The sequence below is a fragment of the Trypanosoma melophagium genome, assembly GCF_022059095.1.
Source record: "Trypanosoma melophagium isolate St. Kilda chromosome Unknown ctg4segment1, whole genome shotgun sequence".
NCBI classification, from domain to species: domain Eukaryota; phylum Euglenozoa; class Kinetoplastea; order Trypanosomatida; family Trypanosomatidae; genus Trypanosoma; species Trypanosoma melophagium.
In genome coordinates, this window is record NW_027125179.1 from 1 (window position 1) to 27,542 (window position 27,542).

Below are 27,542 nucleotides of genomic sequence, written 5' to 3' on the forward strand. Positions count from 1 at the left end.
CGAGTTTGAGATGCATCCGAAATTCAATCAGCCCACATACCGAGGCCTCTTCCAGAAGGCCATCAGCACCTACCCCTCCGCCAAGGCCGTCATGTACGCCAACATGGACATCCTCTTCACTTCCTCACTGGCGAGGACCGTTGACAAGGTGCGGCGCGTTTACGAGACGAAGAAGAAAACCAAGCCATCACTAAAGGGGTGGTTTGTTGTGGGTCAACGAAGAAATGTAGATGTCCCTGCAAACTGGTCCATGGATGGTGGGCGGTGGGAGTCCAGGATGGAAACTGAACTAATGAGATCTGGACGAATGTTTCCTTCATATGGTGAAGACTACTTCATCATGAACCCTGAGCTCTTTAATTGGACTGAGATCCCTCCCTTTGTCGTTGGTGGTATTGTGTTCGACAACTGGCTGACAACACAGGCAGTAAGGGCGTCCCTTGAAGGTGTGTCATTATCTGTTGACGGTACAAAAACACTTGCAGCAATCCATCAGAACCATGATCAGGACGTCTTTGCGAGTCGTCATAAGCCAAAATCTCGCTTTAACGTTCATGTGATGGAGCAAAATGGTGGCAGGGATTATTTTCGTACTAGCGATTGCCCGTGCTTCTCGTTTACACGTGATGGTGTAGGCATTGTTTGTCGTGCGCTGTAAGTATATTTTCTCTTTGGTTTGTAGCTGACGTGCAGGCGTGGGTGGGTGTTCTACACACTCCGTACCGATGCCACCCCTTCGGAGCTGTGGAGGCCCCAGTACTTCCCCGATGGGACGTTCGCTCTGCTGTCGCTGGCCACCAAGCGGTACCTTCGTGTCCGGAAGAACAGACTGTACTGTGACGCCGAGAGCAGTCGCGATGCCGCAAAGTTTGAAGGTCTCAATACCATGGCCGTGCAGAGTGTGTGTTCAACGGTTAATACAGTGAGTGTAACAGATGCTGTTGCTGCTGCCTGTTGGTCTGCTATGGGGGAAAGATCAGCCACAGACAAGGTGGTACTGTTTGGCACGCTGAAACCGTTGAAGCGACTTGGTCCCGCCAATGAATCAGACATGTACGACTCCTTCATCATCGCGAAGAGAACACTCACGAACTGGGCGAGGCTCCCTGGCGTGAAGCCTGTGGTGATGGCCGACGATCCGCTAAACCACCAACTGATTGAGGAAATAAACGCTGTCCACGCGGGACGACCCGACTATTCCCGCATCGACATCATCAGCGAGTTTGAGATGCATCCGAAATTCAATCAGCCCACATACCGAGGCCTCTTCCAGAAGGCCATCAGCACCTACCCCTCCGCCAAGGCCGTCATGTACGCCAACATGGACATCCTCTTCACTTCCTCACTGGCGAGGACCGTTGACAAGGTGCGGCGCGTTTACGAGACGAAGAAGAAAACCAAGCCATCACTAAAGGGGTGGTTTGTTGTGGGGCGGCGCACAAATGTAAGTGTCCCTGCAAACTGGTCCATGGATGGTGGGCGGTGGGAGTCCAGGATGGAAACTGAGCTTCAATCAGCCGGAACTCTGTACACCGCGACGGCGCAAGACTACTTCATCATGAACCCTGAGCTCTTTAATTGGACTGAGATCCCTCCCTTTGTCGTTGGTGGTGTTGTGTTCGACAACTGGCTGACATCGCTTGGGGTGGTCATGGGAGAGAAAGGTGAGGCCCTGACGGTGGATGGCACCAAATCGCTGACTGCGCTGCACCAGAAACACGCCGATAAGACACTTAGCAGCTCTAAGCCGAAGTCGTTCTACAATGTAAAACTCATGGTTGACATGTGGCGGGGGCATGGCCCGAATATTCACGACGTTCTGTCCATACTACACCGTTGAATGGCGTGGGGGAAGAGATGTTGCGTTGCTGCGCAGGAGCAGAATACCGGGAAAGTGGAAAATGCCCATAATACGACTACGGAGAGCTAATAGAACAAGAGTTAGCTGTGACCACAGAGATGTTGTGACACCGTCTTAATAATGGTAGTTTGTACTACTATATGTCATTTTTGTTTCTTTTTTCCGCACTACACTATATTGTATTTTTTGGTTAAGTTATTCTCTTTATTACGTTCAACTCTATTCTTGGAAGCATCCGCTCGTAGAACACAGTATTGCATTCTGCATCCTTCTTGTTTTGGCTGTTGCTCTTTTCAACATGTATTTTTCTTCCCTTTTTTCTTAATTGCATTTCCCCACTGCCACCCATAGTCTATATAAATACGCCTCGGTTGTTTAATATTACAGTATAAAGATGGGCTATTCAATGAGATATTGGTTCTTTTTTTTGGTGGTGGTGTCTATTATTGCTACTGCAGTGTTTCACGTCTCTCAACCAAGAAGTGAGGGCCATTTGGTGCAAAGGAAACCCACTGGATTCTTCCAGCTAAAGTTGTATGGCTCCACAGAGCAGTGGATGGGTGACACGGGCGATGTGGCACGTAGTGGACGGACACTGGCATTACAGTGGGATGATGCCTTTGACGCAATGTCGGTGCGGAGCGGACGCAACTCGTACCTGACGTGCAGGCGTGGGTGGGTGTTCTACACACTCCGTACCGATGCCACCCCTTCGGAGCTGTGGAGGCCCCAGTACTTCCCCGATGGGACGTTCGCTCTGCTGTCGCTGGCCACCAAGCGGTACCTTCGTGTCCGGAAGAACAGACTGTACTGTGACGCCGAGAGCAGTCGCGATGCCGCAAAGTTTGAAGGTCTCAATACCATGGCCGTGCAGAGTGTGTGTTCAACGGTTAATACAGTGAGTGTAACAGATGCTGTTGCTGCTGCCTGTTGGTCTGTTATGGGGGAAAGATCAACCACAGACAAGGTGGTACTGTTTGGCACGCTGAAACCGTTGAAGCGACTTGGTCCCGCCAATGAATCAGACATGTACGACTCCTTCATCATCGCGAAGAGAACACTCACGAACTGGGCGAGGCTCCCTGGCGTGAAGCCTGTGGTGATGGCCGACGATCCGCTAAACCACCAACTGATTGAGGAAATAAACGCTGTCCACGCGGGACGACCCGACTATTCCCGCATCGACATCATCAGCGAGTTTGAGATGCATCCGAAATTCAATCAGCCCACATACCGAGGCCTCTTCCAGAAGGCCATCAGCACCTACCCCTCCGCCAAGGCCGTCATGTACGCCAACATGGACATCCTCTTCACTTCCTCACTGGCGAGGACCGTTGACAAGGTGCGGCGTGTTTACGAGACGAAGAAGAAAACCAAGCCATCACTAAAGGGGTGGTTTGTTGTGGGGCGGCGCACAAATGTAAGTGTCCCTGCAAACTGGTCCATGGATGGTGGGCGGTGGGAGTCCAGGATGGAAACTGAACTAATGAGATCTGGACGAATGTTTCCTTCATATGGTGAAGACTACTTCATCATGAACCCTGAGCTCTTTAATTGGACTGAGATCCCTCCCTTTGTCTTTGTTGTTTTGTGTTCGACAACTGGCAGACATCGCTTGGGGTGGTCATGGGATGGGGCGATGGGGCGAGTGGATAACAATGAGAGTAAAAGTGTTGTTGGGTGGTTTTTGTCAAAATAACGGTGTGTTTATACTGTGCTTTGGTTTTGCATGGGATTTTTTCTCCTCTTTGAGTTTGTTGTTATGATTCTTTGTTTGTTTGTTTGTTTTCTATCTTTTGCTCTTCTTATTTTTTTTTTGTGTTTTTTGTCTATTTTCAAGCTTTTGTTGCTTGTATTGTGTGTATTTGTGTTTATTTTAGTGGTGTCGATTGTTTTCCAAACTGTATGTACATGCTGTAGAGCTTAAATTTGAATGCTTTTGTGTTTTTTTTGATTTTGTTCGATACTGTATATATTTTTTTTTTTTGTTTGATTGGTTGGTTTGTTTTTTTTTTTTTTTTTTTTTTTTTTTTTTATTGTAGTTTCACGGTTGATTTCGCATTTTGCGGTTTGTAGAAAAAACGTGGGGGTCAAAATATATTTTTCAATTTATTTCTTTCTTCACCTCAACTTTAATATTGAAATTCCACTCCCCTGTGGCAGCTTCTATCATTGATTGGCAGCCAACTTACGTAAAAGTTGCTCTGATGCTTCATCTGATTTTGCTTCCTCTGCAGAATGCATTTCTTCTGCTGTTGCTACTACTATTACTACTAGTGGTGGTGGTGTTGTAGTGGATAATTTCAGACAAGCATCTCGTAGTGAGCGAGAGGTGGGAGAGGGAGTGCGACGTCGTGCACAACTTTCTTCCTCTGGAAGTCAGTGTTTGTTGGATGGTTCTGTGGCACATTTGCCAGAAACTGTTGGGAATAGGGGTCGTAAAAATACTGGTGTTGATGTTGCGCTCTCTGATAGACGTATTGGAGCTTTGACAGAGAAGGGGTCTCATATTATCCCACGATTTCACATGAATAAACGTCAATTACTGTTGAACTCTTACGCATCTATGCCTCTTGTTTCCCGTGAAAGTCTTAGTATAAATGCAGGATTGTGTGCGGCTTTAGGTATGACAAATGATGTTTTCTCTTCATCTGCTGTGTCTTCTATTTGGCGTCCGCTATTTGATGCAAACGAGGTTCTTCAGTTAGAGTGTATTTACGGACAAATGCAGTGGGCTCTTGTGATAAATGTTGTTTTTTTCTCATGGAGAACTTCATCATTACCGCTTTGTGAAATTATCGGTATAACTCCAACCACAGATTGGTCAATGCAAGCAGATAAACTATTGATTAATTGGAGTGGGTTTTGGCGTCTCTACGTACGAGGTAATAGGTCGCGTAGCAACTCGCTTCTCTCTATGAACTCACCTGCGGAGCAATACACTCCAAGTGTAAATATAGACAAAAATGAAACTGAATATGCTCAAGGTTCACTGAATAGCGTTAAGAATAGTATCGGTACTACTAGTACTACTTCTACTGTTACTCTTGTTGCTTCTAGTGGTTCTTCTTCGGCTTTTGTAGGTGATATTGAGGCAGCTAGAAAAGATGAAGAGCAGAAAGGTGGAAACTCAAAGAAAAATCATAATGATTTTTCACGTGAAAATAACGATAATAACACCAGCAAAGGCAAGAATAATATTGACCGAAGCAGTATTGCTAATATTAAGAATCTAGTCGAGAATTCCGATATCGGAGATATCGCTTCCACTGGGGAAAGTATTAAACTATCTGGGAAAGGTGGAAATTCCACCAATATTACTTTTGACTATCGGGGAAATAAAGGTAAGGCAACTTCTACCATAGAGTCTATAAATACGCCTAAATGGTGGCGTCTTGAAGAACTTCGCTGTGGTGCCGGATTTGCTGTAAGAAATGATTTAGCTAGTGGTGTAAATGTGTACTTTGGTTGTAGTGGTCACTTTGGTCGGGCTTTAACGTTTTCCTCTCACGTTGATGCCCTTCGTCGTGCGTGTTGCTCTGTAACATCCACTACCGCGTCGTTAGACCTCGCCGCACGATTGCGGATGAATCTCATTACATGGCACCGCACAGAGTTGGACACTGGTGTTGGTTGGCGTCCATTTAAAAATGCCCCTGGTATAACGTGCAGACTCGCCCACTCTATGGGTCGTATCTCCATTGGTGTTAGTGTAAAGGATGTAGCGGCTCAGTGTAGTAATCTCCGTTGTTGGAAAGAAGGTTGTTGGTGGTGGCAACAACAAGAGCAACATGACGCCGATGGAGACAATTCAAGTGATAACAGTATAACGCATAAAGGGGTGGACACAAAAAAGAATGTTTCTGTTGCTCCAATAACACCACCACCAACAACAACAATAACAACATCATTAGCAGGAGAGTATTCTTCTTGGTATAGTCCATATGTCGGCTGGCTGAGTTGGTTAAGTAGTCCGTTTGGTGGTGGGGCTGCAGTGTCTGCCGTTCCTGTTTCAACGGCTTCTACTGCGGATGCGGCGAGAAACGTCTCGGTAGATAGACTTGGTTTCCGTGAGCGTCTCTCGCAGGCAGTGCGAATCGGACTTAATTACACCGGTAATATATTATCCCAGACAGAACTTGACCTCACGGTGGGTATGGCGGCTGATCGGCCACAGTCAGGAGCACTAAGAGCCTTTGTTAGTCTTTCATCCCATTAGACATACGCAAAAAAAAAAAAACTGGGACAGGTGGGGGAGAAAAAAAAGAGGGCGAAGTGTATGTGGGGGGGGGGGGGAAGTGCGAGTCAACGAGAGGAATATATATATATATATTTGTATGGTTTATTTATTTTATGTATAGGGGTGCTCGGAAGCCTTACTGAATTGGAAAAATCTTTGTCATTCATTCTATCACGTTTATCCCCTTGCTATTTGTTATGCTTTCTTTTTTTTTTGTTGTTTGTTTCTTTTGAAAATTATTTCCTTGTGTTTCTTCTGGTACTAAACCCCATAGTGAGTGTCGGATTCTCTTCGTTTAAGTGTTTGAATAATATATATATATATATATATATATATATATAGAGAGAGAGAGAGAGAGAAAGAGAAAGAGCCGCAAGCGAACAAAAGAAAAAAAAAAGATCAAAAAATTTGTTTAAGTACAAAAGATTCCAAATAAATCTAAAAAAAAGGTAAGCTACATTACAGAGCAAGTGAAAGAGAGATACATTATCTGCAAACCACTGAGAATGAATGCGGAGTTTCGCTCCCCTGACCTTCGCTCAAACGCTTCTAGACGAGCTAGCAGTGCTAGCCTCCACAACACTAACAGAACCACACAACCCATATCAGAGAGTATGTACTCACCACCAGAACCGGCGAGTACTGAAGGTACTCCATGTGGAGTTCCAACTAAACATGTTACTACGAATACGGTTTCTACAAGTAATTTTATTCATGGTATTGAAAAGGACGACAACTGCGAAGGGCAAAGGTCCGTATTATACCCCAGACGTAGTACTTGTCAAATTAATGGGTGCTTTAATGGCAGTAGTAGTAGTAATAATGGTCGCCGTGAGTTTATGACATTGCCTTCTGTTAAATCTGAAGAAGAGTTTGATTATGTACTTGGTGTGGTGAATCCCGCATCTGGTGAATGTGATGCGGCACAGTTTGTACTGCGTTCTATGCGGATGTTATTAGGTGGCGATCGTGTGGTGATATTAGATGGTGCACTCTTTGCAGATCCAGCACCACTGCATGAGGCGATACGCAATCACGCCGTGCGTTTTATTCGAGAAGGGAATACTAAAAGGGGAGACACAGCGACCTACACTAACGGAATTAGTAGTAGTAGTAATAATAATAATAATAATAATAATAATAATAATAATAATAATAATAATAATAATAATAATAATAATAATAATAATAATAATAATAATAATAATAATAATAATAATAATAATACTGATAATAATAATAATAATATAAGGAGTTCGAGGAGTGTCCTTAATGGCGTTGAGAGACGTGGCACTATCATTGTCTCTGGTGGTGATGGCACAGTATCTTTTATAATGGAACAGCTAGATGTTGTAAGTGACTTAATTAAAAAAAACATTGCCACTTCTAAAGCGTTTAATCCAGATAACACAGAATTAAATAATAATAGTAATAACAATAATAATATTGATAGTGATAGTGATAGTGATATTAATAATAGAGGGATGCGTTTCGTACTTCCTGCTGTGGCTGTTCTTGCACTTGGTACAGGCAACGACTATTCGAACTGTGTAGGCTTTGGGAGGGGATATACACAGTATAAAGCCTCTGGACTCTGCTGTTGTGCGGAAAACCCAATTGAGCCTCTCATTAGAGATGCCATTTGTGCACCTGCAGTTCCCTTTGATCGCTGGATGGCACAACTCGCCCCACTTGCATCCATCTGGGAACAACAAAGACAAAGAGAAGGAGAAGAAAAACAACAACAACAACAACAACAACAAAATCAACAAAATCAAAGGAAAAGAATAAATAAAGGTGATGAAGAAGAAGAGGAAGAAGAAGAAGGACTACTACATTCTACTCTTGAGGTGGCAACAGTTGTGGAAGAGACGAAACTAGATGCTTACTCTATTGATTGGGATGCTCTAGTGCGTTCAGGGAAATGTTCCAATTTCCACTTTATCAATTATTTTAGTATTGGCTTTGATGCATATGTGCTGCAGAAAGTTGATGCGTTTAGAAGAAAATACCCGAGTTTCTGTAGAACACGATGGAATAATAAACTTGTATATGGTGTGTATGGAATTAAGGCGGCTTTTAGGTGTGGATCACTGCGATCATCTATTCCAGCTATTTGTGTACCAACAATGCCAGAAAATACCAGAAATACAACACACGGAGGAACATCAGTGGAAGCAAAAACTGTAGAAAGACAAGAAAGATTAGGAAAAGGAGATATTGAGCAAACTAATATTACTTCTACTACATCCAATACTAGTAATAATAATAATAATAATAATAATAATAATAATAATAATAATAATAATAATAATAATAATAATAATAATAGTAATAATAATAATAATAACTCTAGTCACCGAATGGCGACTCTAACATTACCCCACGGGAGTAAGACAGTGTTGGTAACAAATGTCAATTCCTACGCGGCTGGTACAAGACCATGGAAAGAGAAAAAGGGAGAACTATACCGTGATAAGCCCAATACACATCCAATGCTTATTACCCCTGTGAGTGTAAATGATCATAAAATGGAATTACAGGCCATTGATGGTTTCGTTCAAATGGGAATGCTTCAGTTAGGTATAGGCAGCGGTGCATCTAAACTCGCACAGTCACGTGAACTATATATATTTATTCTCTGTAAACCTACAGATATCTCTCGCCGTCCATCTACACAAGAACAAGAAGAGGTAGACGAACGACATGGGGAAATAGGTGTAGAAGCGGATAATATAAATGGAATAAGAAGTAGAAAAGAAAAGAAACATGATACGACATCATCTCACACACCTCTTAGTGTTCAGATTGACGGTGAGGCAGTTCTGCGTATTGAGCGGCCTACAATAGTGCACATAACAGAACTGCGGCGAACTCGCGTGTATGTGCGATGTCGAAATCCTAAAGTTGTGCGGCACACGTTATATGAGGAAGAATTAGAAGAGGAGGAGGAAGATAGAATGGAAGTGAGAGAAAATGGTAAAAGGCATGGTAATAGTAATAGTAATAATAATAGTAACAATAGTAATATTAATAATAATAATAATAATAATAATAATAATAATAATAATAATAATAATAATAATAATAACAAACGTAGTGGTGGTAGTAGGTAGTATCCATGGGGGAGGTGGAGGTAGAGTAAAATAGGATAAAGACACACTTTTTGTTTGTTATGTAAAATAGCAGAAATAATGGAAAATAAGAGTGCAAGGGGCTTGTAAGCTTCTGAAAAAAGAGCTGCTAGTCCCTATATATATATATATTCATTTAGGGATGTTTGTTTTTCTCTTTCTGTCTCTGTGTGTGTGTGCGTGTATTCGTTTGTTTGTTGGTTTTCCTTCACTGTTGGACCCAGTTGTTGTTTTCTTTTTTGTCTTTTTTTTTTCCAGTGGAGGGAGATATTTCTTCCTCTTGGTACCGACAAATATATATATATATATATATATATATATATATTTTTCTTGCTTGCTGCTGCTAATACTATTGTCACAATTATTCCACTATATAAGGATGCCCGTATATATATATATATATATATATATATATAGTTTTCAATTTTCTCTGTGTACGTAATGTATTTGCAAAATATTGGTTTGCATGATATACTTATTTGACATTCTTTTTTTTTTTGTCTGTTGTTTGTTTTTTCCCTTTTATTCTCTTCTATTGTGAATGGAAATTGTTTCTCTTTTTCTTTCTTTCGTTCTACTATATATATATATATATATATAGCTTCGCTTCATGGCATTCCAGACGCCATGGATCTTCATCACAGTTGCGGGAGTGCCGCTCTTCATGATTTACACAAAAGCCAAGCGAATGGATGCGAAGGAAACACACGAAATTCAAATGCGTGTGAAGTACCGTGCAGAGTTTTGGGCTAAAGGCAACGAGTTTGTGCGTCTTCACAGTGAAAAGGTGCAAAAACAACTGCAGAACACAACAGATGCGATGATTGGGAAAGAAATTACGGCAGCAGAACAAACAACAAGAGATAATGGTAGTAATAATAATATACAGACATGGTGGCGTTTGTTGTAAAAGAAAGAAAGAAGGAATAAAAGAGAGAAGGAAAAAGAAAAAGCCTAAGAATGAATTATGATGATAATAAAAGAAGCAGAAGAGGAGTGAATCATAGGTGTAATACGGCGTTGTCTACGTTTCTCTTTTTTTCTTTGTTTGGTATGTTTGTTTTTCCTTATTCTTTGATGGGAAAAGAGAAAGGAATCAGCAGGGATTGTGTTTGTTTGGTCTAATAATTGCAGTTTTGCTTGTTTACCGCTTTGTTATGAATATATTGGTTGGGAGTGGTGCTGTATATATATTTTATATACATATATATATATATATATATATATATATATATATATTGAGAAGATGAGATAAGATTGGTGAAGAGAAGAGAAAAGTTGAGTTTCTCTGTTTTTGTGTGTGTATTTATTCTTCTATTTATTTATTTATTTATTTAATGCTGTTGAAACAAGAAGTAATTCCATCTCACTGCTTTTTCTCTCTGCGCATCCATTTACATGTACACATTCTTTCTTTTTCTTTTTTTTTTTCTTTCTCTTAATTCACATTATTTTACTTATTTGCGTACATACTAAATAGGAAGAGGAAAGGGGAAAAGGCGGTAGTACTGGTATATTATTATTATTATTATTTATATAGTAATAATAATAATAATAATAATAATAATAATAATAATAATAATATACTGTACGGAGCACATTGCCTCCCATTCGAAGAAGGAAAAGAAGAAAAAAGAAAGTTGATTAATTGCGATAGTTATTATTATTAAAGGGTGAGAAGAGGTGAAGGAAAGAAAGAAAATAAAAAAAAAGAGTGAATAAAAAAGGGAAAAAAGAGAAGAGAGAAAAAAGGGGAAAACCGTGTAAAAAAAAAGAAATAAGGAAAGGAAGAAGTAATTAAAAGGAAAGTGGTGTGAAGTACTTTTATTTTATTTTTTTTTTGCTTTTCACTTTTTTCTTCACTGACTATCTATTTATTTCTCTTTTTCTCTTGTGTGTGTGTGTTTTTTTTTTTTTTTGCTAAATTCCCTTGGTAGTATATATATATATATATATAATTTATTCTATAATTTACTATATAATAACATAGGGAGTTGGTTTAACATTTACAGGCAATTATTATTTCACACGAAGTGAAAATAATACTTAAAAAGAACAGGAAACAAAAAGACGGAAAAATTATTACTATTTATATTATAAGAAAAGAACAGAAAAGAAAAAGGCATCATCCCCATCCTGAAATCTGGTGGGAGAGACGTTTCGCTGAGAGGGTGCCTGTGTACAGTAATTATCGTATAATTCACATTATTACCATTATTATTATTATTATTATTATTATTATTATTATTATTATTATTATTATTATTATTATTATTATTATTATTATTGTGAATTTAAAAATTTATATTCACAAGTGTATCTATAACCACAAAACAGTGCGTTGTTGACAAGAATACAAACAAACGCCCCCTTTTTAAAAGAATAGCCAGAGGCGAGCGTGAGAAGAAAGAAGGAACACACACGCGCGAATAAGAAGAAATAGAAGACTTTTTTTAAGAAGAGAAAAGAAAGACTGAAATCTTGTAAGTGAGTATTTATAGAGTGGTTCTTCTGTTAATAATAATAATAATAATAATAATAATAATAACAGAGATACTAAAGAAAGCAAAGAATAATAATATCACAGGTAGCAATAGTAATAAGAAAAAATAAATAAATAAATAAATAAATGGGTTGCCGTAACTCCGTGGAAGCTCGACGTGGAAATGTAGAGAAATCTGAACAGCGAAGAAAAGGCGAAAAAGATCCCGCTTGTATGAATATGAATATGATCTCCACTCCAAAAGAATCCATTGCAGATCCACACTATAATGAACCACCATTAACACAAACACCATCAGGTGCGGCGGCGGCGAATGAATATACTTCCATTATTGCTGCAAAGGCCGCCCAACACCAGAATAATAATAATAATAATAATAATAATAATAACAATAATAATAATAATATAAATGAGCAAAAACCAGGGAAAACTGGAAAAAGTGTTCATAAGCCAAAAATAAATTTTGCCATTTCACACGCGGAGCTACTAGGGCGTTGCTGGGACTCACGTAGTGCGGAACGCCAATCCATTTCCCTTATGTACACCGTAACAAGTAATTTCCATGACGCTTTAACGAACCGCAGTTTTGGTCGAGTCTCTTCAACTCACGATAATGGACTGGCGGCCTCTACATTACTTCTTCCTCCAGTAATAACAACAACAACTATTACTAATACTGGTGGTGGTGGTGGATCTCCTTCAATGGGCGTTTCTTCGCCTGATATGGCTACAGCCGCTTCTGTGATTTCTTTTGAGGGACGGAAGAGGCAAACAGCACATGGAAATAATAAATATCCACGGCATGTGCGTTCGCATTGGGTATCACTTATTAGTATGTCGCAATTAGCCGCAGCGGCAGCGGCAAAACGAAAAGGAGGCATTAGTGTTGGTGATAGTGAACATAAACAACGCCTGAATGGTCGTAATAATTGTAATAGTAGTAGTATACAATGTCAAGGTAATCATGGAATCGTAAATGACTCGACGCTCTCGTGTAATAGGAACAGTGAAGCCGATCTTAATAAGGAAACTAAAAGAGAGGATGAGTTAGTATTACAACAGTACTTGCAAGATTTAAGTGCTGTGGGTGCAAAAGATGTTTTAGCCTTTCGTATATCACAGGAACCATCTGTTATGAAGAATGCATCATTTCTACGAAAATATGGAATGGATGTTGGTTTGGGTGTGGATGTACGTCGTTGGAATCGTGTGGAGTATTTTTGCCCAAATATTCATTCCGTAGCTCTCGCCGTGGTACGAGCACAATCAATGTCGGTTAATTCCTCTTTTTCAGGTGTATTAAGTTCTTCCTTTAATGTCCCACGAAATGAGAAGGTGGTGACCCCATCAGGTTGTGCCAATAGTAGTAACAATCATCACAATAATCATAATATTAATAATATTAATATTAATAATATTAATAATAATAATAATAATAATAATAATAATAATAATAATAATAATAATAATAATAATAATAATAATAATGGGCAAAGTAGTGTATATCATGGGAGTAGTAATTTTACGAGTCATTGCGTTGGTATGGAATCACCGACAGCTTTCCACTCTGAAAGTTTCTACTCAACAGCTGGACGTTCGTTATTACTATACAGTCAACCCGCTGTTTCTCCCACAACAAAAAAACCAACATCCATAACAGCCGGCGATGAGCCAAATTCACGGTTTCCAGAAAGTAGTATCTTCTGTCATTGTTTAGCTCTTCCCCCACATCGTATACAAGAAATGCAAGGAGTGCAGGAACTAATGTTATCTCCACTAAACTCACGTATGGCATCAACACCGGATGTGATGAATTTCTTTGATACACATATGGGAGGTGTAGAAACACAGTTAACCCGTCATCACTCGGCTCCAACAGACTCTTTAGCTGAAATGATATCAGGCGGAAATGTAAATAAAACACAAGTAGAAATGGTGCGTAATAAACAATTATCATATGATTATTCAGCATCTGTTACTACTCCTACTCCTGGTGCTTCTGTTGTGGGTCCATCTCCACATGTGCCATTATTTACGGGTTCATTACCATTAAGATCTTCCTATGTTGCCTCTATGGAGAATTCACCACCCAAGACTGTGGTTTCGGGTATTGTTGTTAGCTGTTTTGATGTTTCTATTAATCCATTTGAGTGGAAAGAGAACAAGTATCACCGCACGGCGATTAACTACAGAGACACGAAGTCATCCGTTCGTCAACGGTATGGAGAGGGAGTTGTAACAAGTGTTATGTATGGTGGTGTATGTGTGGTGGAGTGTTCTTCCATTGATGCAGCACGGGAGTTAGAACAGGCATTATGTGGTGTAAAGTGGAGTACATCAAAGAATAGTAAAGCATTAATGGCAGGAGTTAAAAAGGCTTTCCGTGATGTTGGCAACAATAGTAATAGTGGCAATAAAAATAAAAATAGTGGATTTGCTCTCTCTAGTATACGTGCTGCATCTTCTCCTACGGAACCTCTATCACCGACGTGTCCTTTCCCAAGTCCCACCTATCGTGTTGTTCACTGTGTAGGTGGAATGGGTATAGCTGCTACTATTTCTTCTTCCACAATTGATTCCGTAGGGAACAGACAAAAGAATGTATCTGTCGTTCAGGAATCTTTTAATAGTAATGTTACAGGTGTAACACCCCTCACACCTTGGGTTGATTTAAGTCGTATGACATCCGTTGTGCAGTTGTGGTCACTACACTTACTATCTAATTTAGACGCTAGTGTACCCATTGCGGTTCATGTGCAGCGGTTTCTTGGTATTCTCCCTGCATTGCGGTTAACTTCTACCGGAGATTATCTCTTAAGTCATACAGTCTCCGACGATGATGATGATTATGAAGAAGAAGAAGAAGAAGAATTTGATAGTTTCTTGTGGGTTCCAGATGGGAATGGTTATTATCGATGTATAATGGCAAAAGATGGTGCAGATCCCGCATTTCCTCATTATCATCACTCTTCTACACCGGAAGAGTGTCATTGCGACCAACAACGATGGCGAACATCACGTCTTGGTGGAAAAGCCTCTCCTAGTATGTGTGGTAGTTTATTAAGTTCAGCAGAAACAAGTACATTAGTGTATGCAAGTCCTGTTCCGCGTGTTTTAGATACTGGACGGGTATTTACATATTCATTCGAAGGGGAATGGGCCCCATCTAATCCGGATTGGCGTAGTTCATTACTGTCAGACTCTACGGAGTCGAATTTGTTTGAGAGTACAGGAACTGGCATAAAAGTACTGGATCAACAGAGAGAACAACAACGTCGAAGAGGAAGAAATGGAGAACTCTCAACTGGACGAATAAACAATGAATATGATGATAATATGAATAGGACAGGAAGAAGAAGCAGCGGCAGCAGCAGCAGAGGAAGAGGAAGAGGAGAAAGAACAGCATCTAGTTGTAGTGCTGGAGATGTGAGTCCGCGAATGCAGTTAAATCTACCAGCGTCTATTTCCGCTAGAAACACCCAAACAACCATAATTGATATACCAGAAAGTTATAAACATAACAATACTGCGCATCAAACAACAGATATGCTTCCACCATCACCACTTGCCGCAACGACAACAACAACCACTATTGCCACTACAGCCCCTCCGGCCACAGCCATCACGAATTTTCCACCACCAGCAGATGAAGAAATGGTGTGGGAGCGAACCATGTTGGAAGTATGTGCATTAGAGAGTGAATTGCAAGAGATACGTCTTGCCCGCCGTGCCGCAGATGAGGAACTCTTACATCTCAGTGGTATTGTACACCACTTACAACGGGCTTTTCTACCAAACTCCACTGTTGGGACATTGGAGCCACTCACGTTATATATACAAACCGCTATTGATGAACCGTGTGAACTGCCAGGGCGATGTGCTCGTTTTGATAATCCCGATTGGTTGCCATGTGTGGCGGCACTTCTCACACACCCACGATGTACATTGCGTGGAATCATGATATCGTATCCATCACATCTTTCATCTATGCCGCAACTCGGTGTTCTTGCGGGGTTGTTATTTCATCCAAATGCCACACGACATTTGCGGCAAATGACGATCCAGTGTGGGGGTTTATTTAGTCGTGGGGTGGGATTTGCAAAGATGGGGCAGCAGCAGCGGGAAACGCGGAGAGAGCGGCTGCAAATTGTACACATTCTAAAGAAACTTGGAAGAAAAAAGGAAATGAATGGTGGCAGAACAAAGAATGAACAAGATGTGATGCTGCAGCAATTTGCATTGGGGAAGGAATTTTCTCGAAGTCATCACATTCATCATCATTATGGTTCTATGGTATTTGTTACCCCGCCGCAGGCAAATGCATTATTTTTAACTCTTGTAGAAGCGGTTTTGCGTAATGCACGGGTGTCATCCTTTGTATTAGAATTAAAGGGTTTTTCGCATTTTCAGCTAGATACAATAGGCAAGAACAGTCAACCGTTTCTTCGCTTCCTTGCGGATTACAAAAACCCAGGTGTGTTAGATAAATCCACCGATAACGCCAAACTGCTTATGTGGGATACATTAGAAGCCAAATCCTTAAGTGGTGTGGGAACGGAAGTACAACGTGCACTTCAAGAGGCGGAACATCGTCCATATTGTATGATGCTGCGACATCGTGAACATCCCTCTGCGTGTTTTGCCCAACCACGATGGATTGCTGTTAACAGTAATACGAATATTAATAATTCTGTTAGTGATGTTGGTTCGTGTGAGGGGGGAAAGGAATGTGGTAGTAGGACAACGATGACGAAAGTAGATTCCTCTGAAATATATGATAAAGGACCACAGTGGGTATATGGACTTCGATCAACACATTTGGAGGATTCTGTACTTCTCTTGATGGAAGGTCAACTCAGTCAAGTGGCGCCGTATATGTTTAGTTCAATGCAGAAGCTTGTAAACGAGCATAATGTTAAGGTTGGTAATGGTGGTAGCAATATGTATGGGAATTCTGAGGTTGTGCTTGTGGGATAGTATTTGTGAGTTTTTGGTAAGATATATATATATATATATTAACCGGCAAAGAAAGAGTAAAGAATAAGTGGAATTACGATAAAGCAATATTATAACAACGAAAACTATTAAAGTTGTTATTTCATGATTATACTTACAATGTTTCTTTTTTTCTTATTTCTGATATTTCTTCTTTGTTTTTATGTGTTTCCTTTTTTCGTTTGTTTGTTTGTTGCTCCTTACTATTGTTTTACTATTTAATTTACACTTGTACTATTTGAAAACAAAGAAAGAGAGAGGGAGATAAAAATAAGAAATATATAAAGAGAGAGGATGATTTTCAAATTTATTCATTTGGGCTCTCTCCTTATTCTGTTCCATTTTTCACTCTTTCTCTTTTTCCCCACTCCTACTGGTGTGCCTTTGTCTTCTTTGTTCTATTTTTATTCACATATATATATATATATATATATATATATATATATATATATATATAAGGGTGTATTTATATTTATGTAGTTGTAGTAATGTTGATATAAGTATTCTTGTTCTTATTTGACTCGTTTCTACAAATACACTCCACAACTTTTTTTTCTTTGTTTCTGAAAGTAAGTAACTCTGTATATATATAAAACTATAAGTTTCCCTCTTGCTGGGTCTATGTATGTTTGGTTCATTGTTTGTTTGTTTTTATGCGGGGAAATCACTCTTTTTTATTTTTTTTCCCCTTCTTTCTCTGTTTTCGTAATACTACTTTGCCTTTTCTCACTTTTAAAAACGTAAATGTATATTCTTTTTCCTCTTATTTGTCTCTTCTCTTAGGAATCTGTACGCGTTGACTGCAGCACATATATATATATATATATATAGTCATTCCTATTTCTATCGTGGATTGACTGCGGCGGGTTGGGGAAATGAAAATAAAGCCGTTGGGTGCACGTCAAACTCAAGAACTATCATCATCTCAAGAACAACAACAACAACGTCGATCGCATGGAATTATGAGAAATATGATGCGGTCTGTAGTACGTCTGAATATTCCACTCTGCTCACTTTATTTTACATTGGTCTTGTTTCTTGTGTATATACTATTATGGAATCGGACGGGGTTTCTACCTGACAATGATGATGAGGACACCACAATGTGCAGAGTAAACAGAATGAGACCGAGGATACCGAGGAATAAGGTGCCGGATAGTTTTGGACTTTCGTATGGCCCTAGCGACATTTATAATAATAATAATAATAATAATAATAATAATAATAATAATAATAATAATAATAATAATAATAATAATAATAATAATAATAATAATAATAAACGTGGTGTGATGGTGGATGATGCACTAGATGTTGCAGGTGAAGTAGTGGAGGGAAGTGGTCATCGTATGGCGACTGATATTTGTTTTGTGGAAAATGAAACTCATCTCTTTTTTCGCGATGTCGAATCTGCGGGTGAAGAAGGAAAGGAGTTAACAGAATCCGTTTTTTTTGTACGCGGTGGATGTGATATGAGCACGTTAACGCGGGATATAGCCCAGTTCTTTGACTGGCGACAGCAGGAACGAGAATATATATTATCTAATAAACAAGATGATCACACCCCACCGCTATTTGTGCGTACTCTGCAGGGATATGAGATGCATCTCCCACGACTGACAAAACTTATTGTGGATGTCGGTAATAGAGATTGTGATGAGTGGAAACAAACCGCTTATGATCAACGTCATGTCTTGCATTGGATTCGTGTGGCCACAGGTCTTTTTCAACTCCAGCCATGGTGGGATGATGAGGATATAATTCATACGCATGGTGCCACTCTGAATGGTATTAATGGTAATAATGACATCCCTAATGTTAGCACTGCACTACGTTATGTAATGGTGGACTTGAGGGAAAATGCGAAACGATCAACAGCAGTTGCTGCAGGAGTAGAAAATGATGAAAGGGTCTTATTTCCACCATCATCATCATCGTATTTATTGCAACCACTAAGTTCCCTGAAGGAAATTGGTTGTGTAAATTATATGGTGCTGGCTGCTCGGCGTTCTTCACGTTGGTTTCATTCTGAGAAGGTCGCACATCTTTTCCGTCTGCGATGGATTCACTACATGCACTATAGTGATTTACAGAGAAGACAACAAGAAAAAGAAAAACAATATAAAAATGATTACTCTATTACGGCTATTACTGATACAGTTGTGGCTATGTGGGGAAGAGGACCACTCTCCCCAATACTACGCCGCGTCCTAATCGCTTCCGTTGCAGATGAAGTTATGAAGGGAACAAGTGCCAATCCTTATTCATATCGTCATCATCGTGCGGCTTCTACGAATAGTCATATGAATACTCCCTCAGAGAATATTGTAGCGATGGCAGTTGCTGATAAGTTAATAGAAGCCCCTCGTTTAGACGCGTTGAGTCCGCTAACTATTACCGTATTAGCCTCCCCAGGGGGTGGTGAACCCTTTGAGGAGGATGAAATGATGTCATACTTGTATGGAAAATTTGGTCAGGTGAGTCGAGTTCAACTCATCTACTTACCAGGTAGTAATAACAGTTATGATATGATTCGAAATAGAGGAGCAGGGAAGAAATATGGTCTTGTGCTTGTTCAAGACTACTTGGAATTACTACGTTTATTGGTATTAACGGATGTGTTAATTTCACCCCATGGCGTTGCACTGGCCTCCGCGGTGGTGATGCAGCCGGGAAGTGTTATGATTGAATTGTTCCCATCGGATTGTCGATCAGAAATGTATGCGGGATTAGCTACTGCCATGCATATTTCATACGCCAGCTATGAAGGAGTTAGCGATAAAGGAAGGAGAAGGGATAGTCGTATATGTAGCATCCTATATGATAACAAGGCATCTGTAATGGCATTACCTTTTTCTGGTACTACTACCACTATTTCTACTACTTCTGGGGTCGAAACTCCTATTTATGTACGTCACTCACGTCTATCCTTGTGTGATCGTGAATACGGTGTAATTGCTGTTACGCAAGTGCGCTTGTATCACTTGGTGAAAAACGCATTATCATCATTGTGGTTACAAAACAATCGTTTCTTCAATGTTATGGCATTCGATCGTCGAAGGTAGCACAAAAAAAAAAGAAAAGTAGCAAGAAGCATAAAGAGAACTGAATGCCCTGCGCCACCAATGCTTCAATGGTATCCGTAGCAAGACAATCATATACTTATAGGCTTTCACATTTGTCGTTTCTTGTTTCTTTTTTTCTTTTTTTGCTTGCTTCTTCTCCCAGATCGTTTATGGCCTCTCCTGTTTCTACCCTATGCTTATGTTTCTGTGTCTGTGTGTTTGTGTGTATCTTGTTATGGGAGTAATTCTGGTTTTTGTTGTTAATTTACAGTTTCTGTTCCCTTACCTTCTTCCTCTCGCACCATTTGGGAGTGGTACTGGGTTTTGAGACCTCAACGAGGAACACAACTCTCTCTCTCTTCTATTTATAACTACGTCTATATATCTATTTCTCTCTCTCTCTTTATATATATGTGGTGTAGTCTGGAGATGAGTGGGCCACACTCGCTGAAGCGGCCGCGGCAGCGCCTGCCGCCCATTGGCCATGGAAAGTACTTTGGAAAACAGCCGGACGGTGAGGAGAGAGGGGAAGGGACGCCGGGAAAGCGATCACCACGCACCTGCGTGGTCCCACCCAGCTCTCTTCCCCTCATCCTCACCCGGACCCGTCCCAACACCACCACCACCGCCAACAATAGTAATAACAAGAACAATATGAAACCCCTTGATCCCGATGAGAATGCGGACAAGACGTACAGGCATACAACGCATGAAGACATAACACACAACCCAGCGGATGTGATGAGTCACTGGACCGCCATGCACCCGCTGGGTTGGGCGGCCGGTTATCGGGCGGAACAGTCGGCGGCGGCGGGTCTCGTGGTGCTCGCCCGGTCGCTCTTCTACGCGGCGGTCCTCCGCCCCCCCGCCGCCCTCCCCGCCGCCGACGGCCCCACGCAACTCCGCCGCCTCGCCGTCCGCGCCGCCGTTGCCGGCCGCCTGCTGGAGGCGATCGCCGAGGCCCTCCCCCGCCACCGCAACACACTTGCCCCGTGCATCGCCCTCCTCCTGCGGGAAGTGTACGTGCCAGACACGGCAGAGATGCGGGCCGCACTCGGGGGCACCGTCGAGTACCCGCAGCTGTTGCAGGATCTACCACGTCTGCAGGAAAGAGGGGACGGCAGCAGTGCTGGTGGTGGTAATAACTATGCTATTACGATTGGTGGTAGTAGTCATAGTACGACATCAGCAATAGCTGCAGATCTGGTGGCGGCAGTTGAGACGGGTACATTGGATAAGGCGACACTCCCAGCCTTGCTTCTCTCTCGCTACGCACGAAAGACGTACTTCCTCGCCCATCATGAACTAACTCAAGTAGTAATTGCACTCGCACACTCCAACGCCGCGAGACAGCAACATTTTCAACGTCTACCACGAATCTTTGCCCTTCTTAACTCAAATTGGATTAAATCATTTCTTCGCATCACCCTTAAAGCATGGCACGATGTCTGTCATAATCGCCGTCAGCGTGAGCAGAAGTACCGAGCACGGTGGGCACGACGTTTCGCAGCGGAACGGATTAGTGTGGCAGTGCGTCTCTGGCGTGTTTTTGCCAACACCAAACTGCAAAGTGCAGCAACACTAGATACCGTACGAGCCCGTATTGCGGCACTAGAACTCAGCTCAAGAAACCTTGAACGTGAGATTGCAGAACTTACCAGCACGAGTGCACAGCTAAGTGAAGAGTTAGTGGCAGCAGACAATCATCGTGTAGAGGTTGAGGGACGTATTGCGGAGCGGGAGCAAGAGTATGAAAGTAAAATTGCGCAGGTACGTGAAATGGACCGTGTTGGTACAAGATTACTTGATTCACTCCTATTACGTACACCTTTTCCTACGATGGATGTAAAGCACCGTCATCATCATCATAACACACATCACCATCACCAGGAAAAGCAACAGAATGAGTGGATGGATACGTTATCACCGCTGGAGCTACTTGTATTGTGGGCGAATACAACATTGCTGGAAAGTCCGTTTGGATCCCTCTTTATGGCTACCACGGATGAAGATTTTGTAGAGAGTATTGATAGTTTTGACATTGAATCAAAGCTTAGGGAGTATAAGGAACAGCGTTCCCAAAATAAGCTACAATTGGGACAAAAGGTACGTATTGGAATACGTGATACTCCAGAGGAGGATCTCCCCTTTTCATCCCTACTAGCAGAGGCACCAACCGTGTTATTGCCTCTTCACCGCTTTCTCGCCCTCATGCGGGCGATGGACCTTGAAGGTGGCCCAACAAAATCCCAACTGAAAGAAATCTGTATTGCCGATATGCGTATACGATCGTTACGGGCAAAGCTTGAGAATGAACCCGTGACAGTGGAAGAGACAGATCTCAATAATACCATTGTAGTACAACTTGAGGCAACTGTAGGTCAAACACTTGTGGAGGCGTATAAAGCCGTTACAGGTATGGCATGTATCGTGACAGCGGAGCAACTCATGACACGCAGACGTGGTGTTCAACTCGTTTTTCTCGCTGGTCTTATGCGATATTTCGCTAATTGGTTGGAGTGTAATGTGAAACGGCAGCGTGCCACGGATGATACTCATGGAAATCCATCAGTGACTCCAACCTTAGTGATTCCTGCTCCTGCGGCGGAAGATTACCATCTTGGTAGGCGTGATAGACGGTGTTCTACATGGTATCGTCCTCCTGATACTCATCTACAATGGCCATTAATGGTAGAGAATCAACAACGATGGATTGCTGCCTCATTGAGTGCATTACATCATGCCGTGCATATTGCTGTTGAACCACAAACTGTTTTCTCTACAGAGGTACAAGAGGAAACGCCTAGGTTTATGGAAAATATTACTATTCTGCGTTTGTCAGATATTTTGCCACAGGAAGCATTTAGCTCTGGTAGCATTTATTTACGTATAGCACGTACGGTAGAAAATGCATTTCCAAAATTGCGTTCTCTCTTTCTACAGTACGCAGTGAACGGAAGTAGCAACAGTACGAACGTTAATGAAAAAAGCTTCGGTACTAGCAGTACTTATGGTAGTGCCCCAATGTACATTACAGCATTAGACTTCTGGAGACTTCTACGTGATTGCCGTGTGGCAGGTGGAAAAGGAAAATTACACCGTGTGGCTGTTCGCCATATTGTTGCACGAGTATGGGAATATGCCGCTCCTTCTCCTGTCTCTCATCGTGGGAGCCTTCATCGTTCAATGGAGAAGTCAAATTCCTTGCATAAACCATCAGCGCGAGCACGGGTTACAGGGCGAGAGACAACTGAGATTGATCTCAAAGACTCACACTACAAAATACGACTCGGTCCGGCAGAGTTTATGGAAGCCCTCCTGCGTTGTGCCCATGCGTGGGATGGTATACAGCAACAAGCTAAGATGGAGCTAGAACAACAACCACAACAAGGATCACAAGAAAAAGAACAACAACAACAACAACGGTCAGAGAGTCCCTTACGAGATGTGAAAAATACAGAGAATAAAGGAAAAGAAGAAGGGGCAACAACATCAACAGCAAAACCAATTAGTACGAATATTCCTGGAGCATCAAAAACAGATGTTATCCGCTATGAACCCTTTGATACAAAATGGACACTGCGGCCATTGGCGGTGCGTGAATTTCTCTGTGAGTGGATTATCACGCATGGATTTCGCGGTCCAACGCTTGATCCTTTCCGCCGGGCTGCACGTCATGTACAGGTACGTGTGTGTTTGACAAATAATCTTACTGCCCTTTATGCACTCTTTAGTTACTATGCGAAACCAAAGGAGGCGTATGGAATGCGTTCAGCCGCACCTGAAACAGATACTGCCCGGCATCGTTCCTTCACTGTGGAACGTCGTTTTTCTCAACAGCGTCGACGCAGCAGTAGTATTTACATTAATGATGAGTATAACGCAAGTCAGATTGGAATTATCGGTGGTGGTGACAGTAGCAGCAGTTGTAGTAACCTTCATAACAGCAGTGTTTCTGATGTTGGTATAGCGCGGGTAATGACACTCAGTGGATTACAGCAGATGGCGTCAGAGTTTGAGTGGTGTCGTATTCGTCGCGTAACGCCGCGTCTTTTGGCGGATTTCTTCTCTGCTGTGGCTGCAGATGATGTACGTGAACCACACGTTTTGTTTTTCCCTGAATGGCTCGATCTTCTCTGTGTGTTGGCGCAGTACTTTGACCCCAACCCGGCACGTCCTTTGTATGATAAGCTACCAGTGTTTCTAGAGGAGTGCGTGCTGAAGTACTACATGCAGGATGACTGAGGTCTACGTGAATAAGAAAAAAGAGAAAGAGAGGGAAGAAGAAGAAAAGCAACTGAAGAATTGCTAAAGGATGGAAAATGAAAATGAAAAAAAGGAAAGAAAATGACGTATGTAATAGATCTGAGTTATACACGTTCAAATGTACAGCATTACTTGTTTTGTTTTTATGCGGGGAAATCACTCTTTTTTATTTTTTTTTTCCCTTCTTTCTCTGTTTTCGTAATACTACTTTGCCTTTTCTCACTTTTAAAAACGTAAATGTATATTCTTTTTCCTCTTATTTGTCTCTTCTCTTAGGAATCTGTACGCGTTGACTGCAGCACATATATATATATAGTCATTCCTATTTCTATCGTGGATTGACTGCGGCGGGTTGAGGAAATGAAAATAAAGCCGTTGGGTGCACGTCAAACTCAAGAACTATCATCATCTCAAGAACAACAACAACAACATCGATCGCATGGAATTATGAGAAATATGATGCGGTCTGTAGTACGTCTGAATATTCCACTCTGCTCACTTTATTTTACATTGGTCTTGTTTCTTGTGTATATACTATTATGGAATCGGACGGGGTTTCTACCTGACAATGATGATGAGGACACCACAATGTGCAGAGTAAACAGAATGAGACCGAGGATACCGAGGAATAAGGTGCCGGATAGTTTTGGACTTTCGTATGGCCCTAGCGACATTTATAATAATAATAATAATAATAATAATAATAATAATAATAATAATAATAATAATAATAATAATAATAAACGTGGTGTGATGGTGGATGATGCACTAGATGTTGCAGGTGAAGTAGTGGAGGGAAGTGGTCATCGTATGGCGACTGATATTTGTTTTGTGGAAAATGAAACTCATCTCTTTTTTCGCGATGTCGAATCTGCGGGTGAAGAAGGAAAGGAGTTAACAGAATCCGTTTTTTTTGTACGCGGTGGATGTGATATGAGCACGTTAACGCGGGATATAGCCCAGTTCTTTGACTGGCGACAGCAGGAACGAGAATATATATTATCTAATAAACAAGATGATCACACCCCACCGCTATTTGTGCGTACTCTGCAGGGATATGAGATGCATCTCCCACGACTGACAAAACTTATTGTGGATGTCGGTAATAGAGATTGTGATGAGTGGAAACAAACCGCTTATGATCAACGTCATGTCTTGCATTGGATTCGTGTGGCCACAGGTCTTTTTCAACTCCAGCCATGGTGGGATGATGAGGATATAATTCATACGCATGGTGCCACTCTGAATGGTATTAATGGTAATAATGACATCCCTAATGTTAGCACTGCACTACGTTATGTAATGGTGGACTTGAGGGAAAATGCGAAACGATCAACAGCAGTTGCTGCAGGAGTAGAAAATGATGAAAGGGTCTTATTTCCACCATCATCATCATCGTATTTATTGCAACCACTAAGTTCCCTGAAGGAAATTGGTTGTGTAAATTATATGGTGCTGGCTGCTCGGCGTTCTTCACGTTGGTTTCATTCTGAGAAGGTCGCACATCTTTTCCGTCTGCGATGGATTCACTACATGCACTATAGTGATTTACAGAGAAGACAACAAGAAAAAGAAAAACAATATAAAAATGATTACTCTATTACGGCTATTACTGATACAGTTGTGGCTATGTGGGGAAGAGGACCACTCTCCCCAATACTACGCCGCGTCCTAATCGCTTCCGTTGCAGATGAAGTTATGAAGGGAACAAGTGCCAATCCTTATTCATATCGTCATCATCGTGCGGCTTCTACGAATAGTCATATGAATACTCCCTCAGAGAATATTGTAGCGATGGCAGTTGCTGATAAGTTAATAGAAGCCCCTCGTTTAGACGCGTTGAGTCCGCTAACTATTACCGTATTAGCCTCCCCAGGGGGTGGTGAACCCTTTGAGGAGGATGAAATGATGTCATACTTGTATGGAAAATTTGGTCAGGTGAGTCGAGTTCAACTCATCTACTTACCAGGTAGTAATAACAGTTATGATATGATTCGAAATAGAGGAGCAGGGAAGAAATATGGTCTTGTGCTTGTTCAAGACTACTTGGAATTACTACGTTTATTGGTATTAACGGATGTGTTAATTTCACCCCATGGCGTTGCACTGGCCTCCGCGGTGGTGATGCAGCCGGGAAGTGTTATGATTGAATTGTTCCCATCGGATTGTCGATCAGAAATGTATGCGGGATTAGCTACTGCCATGCATATTTCATACGCCAGCTATGAAGGAGTTAGCGATAAAGGAAGGAGAAGGGATAGTCGTATATGTAGCATCCTATATGATAACAAGGCATCTGTAATGGCATTACCTTTTTCTGGTACTACTACCACTATTTCTACTACTTCTGGGGTCGAAACTCCTATTTATGTACGTCACTCACGTCTATCCTTGTGTGATCGTGAATACGGTGTAATTGCTGTTACGCAAGTGCGCTTGTATCACTTGGTGAAAAACGCATTATCATCATTGTGGTTACAAAACAATCGTTTCTTCAATGTTATGGCATTCGATCGTCGAAGGTAGCACAAAAAAAAAAAGAAAAGTAGCAAGAAGCATAAAGAGAACTGAATGCCCTGCGCCACCAATGCTTCAATGGTATCCGTAGCAAGACAATCATATACTTATAGGCTTTCACATTTGTCGTTTCTTGTTTCTTTTTTTCTTTTTTTGCTTGCTTCTTCTCCCAGATCGTTTATGGCCTCTCCTGTTTCTACCCTATGCTTATGTTTCTGTGTCTGTGTGTTTGTGTGTATCTTGTTATGGGAGTAATTCTGGTTTTTGTTGTTAATTTACAGTTTCTGTTCCCTTACCTTCTTCCTCTCGCACCATTTGGGAGTGGTACTGGGTTTTGAGACCTCAACGAGGAACACAACTCTCTCTCTTCTATTTATAACTACGTCTATATATCTATTTCTCTCTCTCTTTATATATATATATATATATATATATGTTTTTTAACAGCTTGCGAAAAGAATGATGGAACTTCGCGTCTATTTTGTTTTTTTTTTTTTTCTTAATAGTATGTCGATAATAAGTTTTCTGAAACCCCCAGCTGAACCACCCTGAGCGAGGAGCGGGTTAAAAGGGCTTCTCGGTTTCAATTTCGTCAGTTCTGTTATTTACTAGGAAAACAATTATAGAGGAAAAATATTGGGATGCACTTGTGTTCTTGGGGGCGAAAAAAACTTGGTTCTTGCAGAAAATTATCATTTTACTCTTGTTTCCTTCTATTTTATTTATTATGCGTGAATGTGCAGTTTAGATTATTCTGATGCTCATAGTTCTATTAGTTGCCGTATACGTGACAGAAGTCACCGTCAGGGTGAATTAATACAGAATAATAGATGATGGTCTTTCTTATTTTATTTTTCGTTAATGTTTTCTTCTTTGTCAAAAGAAAATGTCTGCAATTGGCTTGAGACACACTGTCTACATGTAGTGGCAGAAAGAGCAGCAAGAACTGTTTCTGGTCTCT

At 41.2% G+C, this 27,542-nt stretch overlaps 8 protein-coding genes across 8 annotated transcripts; all 8 read left to right on the forward strand.

Annotated features, from left to right (window-relative positions):
* Positions 1-10: 10 nt before the first annotated feature.
* LSM04_005917 (uncharacterized protein) lies at positions 11-1,840 on the forward strand (the record flags this gene model as incomplete). The annotated part of the gene is made up of 2 exons (XM_067338861.1): positions 11-654; positions 829-1,840. The coding sequence occupies 2 exons, from the start codon at positions 11-13 to the stop codon at positions 1,838-1,840; spliced, it is 1,656 nt and encodes a 551-aa protein (XP_067187912.1).
* Positions 1,841-2,255: 415 nt separating this feature from the next.
* On the forward strand, positions 2,256-6,080 carry LSM04_008335 (uncharacterized protein; the record flags this gene model as incomplete). Its single annotated transcript, XM_067338862.1, has 2 exons — positions 2,256-3,525; positions 4,045-6,080. 2 exons carry the CDS (start codon positions 2,256-2,258, stop codon positions 6,078-6,080), a joined length of 3,306 nt encoding a protein of 1,101 aa, XP_067188025.1.
* A 527-nt stretch (positions 6,081-6,607) lies between these two features.
* LSM04_001019 (Diacylglycerol kinase) lies at positions 6,608-9,217 on the forward strand (the record flags this gene model as incomplete). The annotated part of the gene is made up of 1 exon (XM_067338863.1): positions 6,608-9,217. One exon carries the CDS (start codon positions 6,608-6,610, stop codon positions 9,215-9,217), a length of 2,610 nt encoding a protein of 869 aa, XP_067187715.1.
* A 628-nt stretch (positions 9,218-9,845) lies between these two features.
* On the forward strand, positions 9,846-10,145 carry LSM04_004310 (uncharacterized protein; the record flags this gene model as incomplete). The annotated part of the gene is made up of 1 exon (XM_067338864.1): positions 9,846-10,145. The coding sequence occupies one exon, from the start codon at positions 9,846-9,848 to the stop codon at positions 10,143-10,145; it is 300 nt and encodes a 99-aa protein (XP_067187853.1).
* A 1,719-nt stretch (positions 10,146-11,864) lies between these two features.
* LSM04_001842 (uncharacterized protein) lies at positions 11,865-16,715 on the forward strand (the record flags this gene model as incomplete). Its single annotated transcript, XM_067338865.1, has 1 exon — positions 11,865-16,715. One exon carries the CDS (start codon positions 11,865-11,867, stop codon positions 16,713-16,715), a length of 4,851 nt encoding a protein of 1,616 aa, XP_067187756.1.
* Positions 16,716-17,608: 893 nt separating this feature from the next.
* Positions 17,609-19,798, forward strand: LSM04_005034 (Glycosyltransferase 61; the record flags this gene model as incomplete). Its single annotated transcript, XM_067338866.1, has 1 exon — positions 17,609-19,798. One exon carries the CDS (start codon positions 17,609-17,611, stop codon positions 19,796-19,798), a length of 2,190 nt encoding a protein of 729 aa, XP_067187879.1.
* A 429-nt stretch (positions 19,799-20,227) lies between these two features.
* LSM04_006848 (uncharacterized protein) lies at positions 20,228-24,043 on the forward strand (the record flags this gene model as incomplete). The annotated part of the gene is made up of 1 exon (XM_067338868.1): positions 20,228-24,043. One exon carries the CDS (start codon positions 20,228-20,230, stop codon positions 24,041-24,043), a length of 3,816 nt encoding a protein of 1,271 aa, XP_067187948.1.
* Positions 24,044-24,424: 381 nt separating this feature from the next.
* On the forward strand, positions 24,425-26,590 carry LSM04_004226 (Glycosyltransferase 61; the record flags this gene model as incomplete). Its single annotated transcript, XM_067338869.1, has 1 exon — positions 24,425-26,590. The coding sequence occupies one exon, from the start codon at positions 24,425-24,427 to the stop codon at positions 26,588-26,590; it is 2,166 nt and encodes a 721-aa protein (XP_067187849.1).
* Positions 26,591-27,542: the final 952 nt, after the last annotated feature.